Below are 7,087 nucleotides of genomic sequence, written 5' to 3' on the forward strand. Positions count from 1 at the left end.
CTACATAGTTATCGTTTGTTGCCTAAACTGCAGAAGGTAGAGATGTGTGTCAAATATTTGTACTCAAGTGACGTGTCTTTGTGCAGTGGCTGGTTCAATGTCCTGAGTAAGGTGCGAGTGTGCACGCCTGATCAGCTGCTGGACATGGGTCACGAACAGGCCAACCCAAAGAACGCTGTGGTCAGTTTATAACGGCAACTCTCAAAACATTCAACACACAACTTGTCACAATATTGATGAATAATCTTTTGTTGTTCATGCAGGGAACCCTCGATGTGGGGTTGATCGACTCAGTGTGTGCTTCAGACAATCCTGATCGGTAATGTTTTTCCCACATAATGTACTTTTATTTAGTACCAGAGCTGTTTCTAGCTTTGTGAGGAGAAACGTGCTTATTAAATCATTTTTTAACATTGTACCTGGATTTGTATTTAGCTTCATTCACCCTTGTTTCATTATTCCTGTTTTGGAGGTCATCTTGACTCACAAAAACACCCAATCACACAATTTACCAGATTTGTTTAACTTCAGACGTGCTCAGAGCATTTGTGTCGTCAAATTACGCTCACTGCAACTGAGTGCTCACACTAGCATGTCGGGGGAAGCAAGCTTTGATTTTATTACTTCATAGTAATTCCCTCTGCTGCCAGTGGATTGAGTGCTAACACAAATCCTGATGAGGGAAGGCCCGACTTATAGAAAGTAAAGAGTGTTTTCAATACATACATTATTTTAAGTTAAAAGGTTGGATGCCAAAGCAAAGGTTCTCCAGATAATGTACAAATAATGCGTGTACTAAAAAGAAAAGATGAATTATGGCAGATGCTCCATAAATAAATACTGTTCATGTACGAGACAGAACTGGCTAAAATGCTTGTGTATAGCTGGAAGCGGCTCTGTTCAGAATGTGTCACCCTGACTAAATCTTTCACCTGTGTGTACTTTTGCAGGCCCAACTCGTTTGTCATCATCACAGCCAACCGTGTGATCCACTGTAACAGCGACACGCCGGAGGAGATGCACCACTGGATCAGCCTGCTGCAGAAGCCCAAGGGAGACGCTCGCATCGACGGACAAGAGTTCTTAGTCAGAGGTCAGACTCCAGATGTTTTTACTGTCAACCATTTAGTAAAGTCATTTATCGTTCATGATGTTAGTGAATTTAATGATTTTTCTGTATATTGCTTTAGGGTAAATCGTGTGATATTACAGGACTGTCAGTGTTATTTCTGTAGCACATTTACAACATCAGCTGAACATGTTCATAGTTAACTCCCCAACTTAGATCAAACACAAATATACAAATAAAAACAAATGAATAAATCAGTTCAGTAATTTATTTTGATTAAAAACATGCATTATTCACTATATTTCACACTTGAATAGTTCTCAAAGTCTGTCTAAAATACTTAAATATAATTTTTTTTATCCTAAAAGTTCATTATTAATCCGGTGCTTCTGTATCAGTACTTTTACTTAAGTAGCAAAATTGACTCCCCTTCCCCGTACTGCTGGTTACTGCCTCTATCTGAGAGACATTCAGCACATTCTATGATCAGAATACCGCCATGACAAACACCTGGATCTGACATTAAAGCGCCCCCTACAGGTCGGACCACTCATTGAACGAAAAGGCAGTTAAGATAAATATATTTTTAATTTTGCTAAAAAATATAAAATCTTTACCACAGAATAGCATTTTTTTTAGGTGTATGATTTCACTTCCTGTTTGTGATTGATGACATCACACTTGGAAATTACCCTGCAAACATTGAGCAAAAACTCATCTTGTTTACCAATTTTTATTAGACAAATAAACATATATGAGAGTGACTATATTCTGTTGAATTAATCTTTAAAGAGTCAAAAAAGTTGTTTCTTTGTCTAAATTATGCTGAAACCTTCACTGGAAAGAATACCCTAGTGCAGGGGTGGGCAATTATTTTCCTCCGAGGGCCATATTCGAATCCAGGCAAGTAGAAAAATCTAAAACATTAAATATCAAATAAAATATCACTTTTCTGTCAAATATAGGCAGATTGAATATTTTATTTTATTCATTTCACGTCATATTTATTAAGGATACAAGTGCAAGACAGATGCCTGAGGGCAAAAAAGAAAAAGAGCCTAGTGTGATGTCACGTCCTGTCATTTTCCACCGATTTTTCAACAACATTTTTCAACCTCAATTCAAAATTCTAATCCACTCGATTGGTGTAAAATTATAATTGATATGTACAACAGGAATAAATACACCGAATAAAGTCAAAAATAGAAAATCGTGTCATACACAAAACATTAGTAAGTATCAAAGGATTTACCATTTGTGTTGTGCATAATATCCATAGAGATACATACACCAAAACAACGACAACTCCAGTGGTTTACAACCTCAAATCTCCAGTGGTTTACTATAATACAAACAAGACAGAACATAATGGTGTGTTGTTTCTGCTGTAGGCTGGCTGCAGAAGGAGATGAAGACCAACGCCAAGAGCACCTCTCTGAAGCTGAAGAAGCGCTGGTTCGTTCTGACCCATGGTTCCCTGGATTACTACAAAAGCTCAGAGAAGAACTCCTCCAAGATGGGAACTCTGGCTCTGAACTCACTGTGCTCTGTCATTCAGCCGGATGAGCGTGTACACCGGGAAACGGGTGAGGAGACAAACACAGTAAGAGTTAAAAGAGATAAGCCGGAACATGGGATAAACAAGGATAAAAACTTACCTTTTTTAATCACATAATGTTCAATTTATACACACTTAAAACCCCATCGCCAAATAATAGACCAAAATAAAGACATGTAGCTTTTAACATTCAGAAACGGAAAGACCAATATTAAATGCAGAGATTGATCACTTTTTCCATGTACGCATTATTTTAAGAGCTATAAAACAAACAAAAAACACTGCAAACTTGGTCAAATTTAAGTATTTTAAAAGACAGACTTTGTTCGTCAACAGGCTACTGGAACATCCTTGTGTATGGGAGAAAGCATTCATACCGTCTGTACACTAAGATGTTGAACGACGCCATGAGGTGGGCAGCTGCCGTCCAGTCAGTCATCGACAGCAAGACCCCCATAGAGACGCCCACGCTGCAGCTCATCAGGGACATCAAGGTACATTCAGGTCACAGCGCTGCAAATCAATGGATATAAACACATTTAGAAGAGATTTGTAGTAAATGTTCTTGTTTGTTCTTCCAGGAGAACAGCGTGAACCCGGAGATTGTGGATCAGACGTACAAGAGGAACCCCATTCTGAGATACACCCAGCACCCTCTGCACGCCCCCCTGCTGCCGCTGCCCTACGGAGAGGTCACCGCCTGTGAGTCAAATACAATGTGCAGGATGCAGCAAAGTGCTTACAGACTTTTACAGTGTCCATTCATCAACACTATATCCTTATATCATTTATGAATGAAATCTTAACCTAAAAAGTCATATTACTAATAACAGATTTCAGATAATTCAAGGTTTGTTTAAGTTGTAGATTCTTAGCAGCAGATACTTGACACCAGGGCTCGATGTCAGCTCTGGTGCAGTGCCAACTACGGCTATTTGTAAACTATTATTACCATATGAGACAGTCTCTTTAGGATCTCTTTCTTCTTTCAAGTGACATCATATGTACGGACATGTATTAAGTTTGATATCATCCCCACTGACCGCTAGAGCTGGCATGTGGAGGAAATCATTCAGTGCTGAAAGCCGCGCCCTCTAGCTGTCATCCGGGATTCATAGAACCGTAGTTACATTTTTGCACCTCTCCTTGGGTAACTCTTTGGGTGGCTCTGAGCTGGGTGTAACACTGGTCTATTGTGTTAGGTGTTCTAGTGCACCGGCAGCAGGGCTATGCCAGTCTGCAGGACGAGGCTGTGCGAGTGTTCAACTCTCTGCAGGAGATGGAGACGCTGCCCGACACTGTGCCCATCATACAGGGAATACTGCAGACCTGCCAGGACCTGCGCCCACTCAGGGACGAGGTATTCGCCCTATGACCTGCTTCTGCATACACTGGATCTGTGTGGGAAGTGTTCTTGTTTTTGTGTTTATGATCTGAAACCCGGTGCTCATTCAAAGGAGACATATTGTAGTCAAACTTCATTCTTTTTATTCTTTAATCTGTTTTTTTTGTTTGTGTTAATCTGTCACAAAGGGTTTGCACTAGGGATGCAACGATATTCGATATGATATTGAATCGTTCAATACGGTTGTGGCTCCATACGCTCGTATGTTTGGAAAGGAGGATAAGCTGCGCCGTCCTTTGCAAATTCAGGAAGTAAACATCTCCCCAGAGGCTTACATCTGCTTTTTAATTCATTTTAACAGAGCTGGGTTTACTTTATTTTATGTTGCTAGTCCCAGGAATGACAAAAATATGAACTTCTAAATACTCTAGAATCGCTTTTATATGTCATTAAATGAAGGCGCTGGTAAGTCACCCGCAATTCATGTTTAGCGCTCTTCTTTTCAGACATTATCTTCAAAGTTTTACACAGAAAAAGGCCTGTTAAGACATTTCAGTGAAGAAAGAAAGGAGGAGAGCGTGTGTGAGAGCAGGAGACTGTGGGAGGAGCTTCTGTCTGTCACTGCTGCCGTGGAGACGAGGGAGACAAAAGCATACACAGACATGAGAAAGTCAGGAGGAAAAGGCAAGGTCTCCCAGCTGCCCATGTTAACTCTATTATAAAAAGGGTTAAAAGTTCGGAGCTGAAATGTTATATTTTTCTAATTACCACAAATACCAGAAACATTTAATCAATGTCATGGCCCATGTATCGATATACGTATCAAATTGTGACAAAACTGTATCGATGCATCCCTTGTTTGCACAAATGTGACTGAAATATTAGACTTTTATTGACACATCAAAAGCAAAAGATGACCCTGGATTGGAAAGACAGCTGCTTCATTGGTAGTAGTTTCAGAAAATATAAGAAAACTTGACACAGCGAGTATGATTTTCATTTGTGTTTGTTCTGAAAATGCTGAAGTCGTGACATTTGCTGTGCATATCCACTGTCGCCAGCAGGGGGCGTTGTAAAACATAACGTGTGTCTGACTTTTAACTTTTTTTTTTACTAAACAAATCATGACAGACAAGTGTACACAGAACACAGGGGGCAAGGCTTGCTATACTAATCAGAAAACATGATAAATTAATATGTTACATGCAGACAGACGAGAAAGAATAAAAGAGAAACAAAGAACAGCTGATATCTAACAGTATATATTACATTTACAGTTTTAGCTATAGAGTCCATATTTGATACATACATTTATAGTTTGAATTGCCTTTTTGTTGCGGTCTCTATTGAGTCTGACTTCCTTCCATTCCACGTTTTCTTCCATTTCCAGGTGTATTGTCAGGTGATCAAGCAGACCAATCATGTGCCTCAGCCAAACAGCCCAGCCAATCGGGCGCACTGGCACCTGCTCACCTGCATGAGCTGCACTTTCCTACCCAGCCGAGCCATCCTCCGCTACCTCCGCTTCCACCTCAAGAGGCAGGTCCCACATTGTACACACACACACACACACACACACTCGCACACACACACACACACACACACACACACACTCACACTCACACATAGAGAGAGACACAGAGAGACACACACACACACACACACCACTCACTCACTCTCACACACTCAGACTCAGACTCACACACACACACACACACTCACTCTCACACACACACACACTCACACTCACACTCACACATAGAGAGAGACACAGAGAGACACACACACACACACACACACACACACCACTCACTCACTCTCACACACTCAGACTCAGACTCACACACACACACACACACACACTCACTCTCACACTCACACACACACACACACACACTCACACACTCACTCTCACACACACACAACACAGTTTGCCTAAATGCTCCGCTGTGTTTTTAGGGTCAGAGAACGCTATCCCAACACAGACATCGAGCGCTACGCCACGTTCATCGCAGATTCCCTGAAGAAGACAAAGACCCGTGAGTTTGTTCCGTCCCAAGAGGAGATCGCCGCCCTGCTGGTGAGACAGGAGATGAGCACCACGGTCTACTGTCACGGAGGAGGCTCCTGCAAGATCTCCATCAACTCACACACCACGGCCGGAGAGGTGCGCAGTCAATCCCATGCAATGCGGGTCACATGAGCCCAATGTGAAGAAATGTAGGATTGTCATGACTATTAAAGGTGCAATATGTAACTTTTCTGGGTGAGATGTCTGTGTAATGCCTCGGTCGTCCAGGTAGCAAAAAAAACGTTGAATTCTGTCAACTGGAGTTGTGTCAAATTCACTCTTAAACTGACAGTTATTTATTTATTTTTTGCAATTTTCTGGTTGAGGGTATCGCATTAAACTCATGAATCTCACATTTATTAATTTAAAACATTAAAATTATTCACTGCGATGGGTTTATAAGCACTTTTCACAGCTTTCAGGGTAATAGGCTCAATTCATTTGATCTTTTCTTTTTTTTGGGGTTGATTTGAGGCACTTTCCTGTTTTTTTATTATTTGATTTGAGTTGTTACAGTGCATGAACTGGATAGTATTGCTCACAGTTTTTACAACTTGAGCGCTGGATTACAGAAACTCTTAAGAAAAGGTTCAAATTCCAAAGTCAAATGAAAGGACAAATGAAAAGCAACATTCACTCTTACCCCGAGAGCTGCTTTTATTAAATCCTGTTCTTTATCTTCAATATCTGATAGATTTAAACACACACTTTTGGCTGCAGGTTGTGGAGAAGTTGATCCGGGGCCTGGCCATGGAGGAAAGTAAGAACCTGTTCTCTCTGTTTGAGCACAACTCCGTCACTGACCGAGCGCTGGAGAGCAGGGTCATCGTGGCTGATGTCCTGGCAAAGTTTGAAAGGTACTACTACTACTACCACGAGTACTTTTGAGAGGTTTCTGACGAGATATCCCTACACAAAAGCAGTTGTGAGGCTCTGTGGAATGGCGTTGTACAGAATGATCACTGATTGTGTCTGATGTGGTCGCAGACTGGCCGGCAGCGAGGAAGAGGAGGAGGAAGGAGAATGGAAACTCTACTTCAAACT

At 41.2% G+C, this 7,087-nt stretch overlaps 1 protein-coding gene across 1 annotated transcript in view; it reads left to right on the forward strand.

Annotated features, from left to right (window-relative positions):
* The window catches only part of myo10l1 (myosin X, like 1), a 70,173-nt gene that overhangs the window by 53,391 nt on the left and 9,695 nt on the right, over positions 1-7,087 (forward strand). The window contains exons 31-41 of the mRNA XM_072457368.1: positions 87-180; positions 264-319; positions 951-1,093; positions 2,461-2,655; positions 2,964-3,121; positions 3,209-3,329; positions 3,830-3,987; positions 5,363-5,511; positions 5,932-6,139; positions 6,764-6,900; positions 7,031-7,087. The exon at positions 7,031-7,087 is cut by the window's right edge and continues 67 nt beyond it. Of these exons, the coding sequence (XP_072313469.1) occupies positions 87-180; positions 264-319; positions 951-1,093; positions 2,461-2,655; positions 2,964-3,121; positions 3,209-3,329; positions 3,830-3,987; positions 5,363-5,511; positions 5,932-6,139; positions 6,764-6,900; positions 7,031-7,087 (1,476 nt within the window). The remainder of the gene's footprint in view (positions 1-86; positions 181-263; positions 320-950; positions 1,094-2,460; positions 2,656-2,963; positions 3,122-3,208; positions 3,330-3,829; positions 3,988-5,362; positions 5,512-5,931; positions 6,140-6,763; positions 6,901-7,030) is intronic.

The sequence above is a fragment of the Eucyclogobius newberryi genome, unplaced genomic scaffold, assembly GCF_026437365.1.
Source record: "Eucyclogobius newberryi isolate DKJ021-1_F unplaced genomic scaffold, fEucNew1.0.hap1 SCAF_21, whole genome shotgun sequence".
NCBI lineage: Eukaryota > Metazoa > Chordata > Actinopteri > Gobiiformes > Gobiidae > Eucyclogobius > Eucyclogobius newberryi.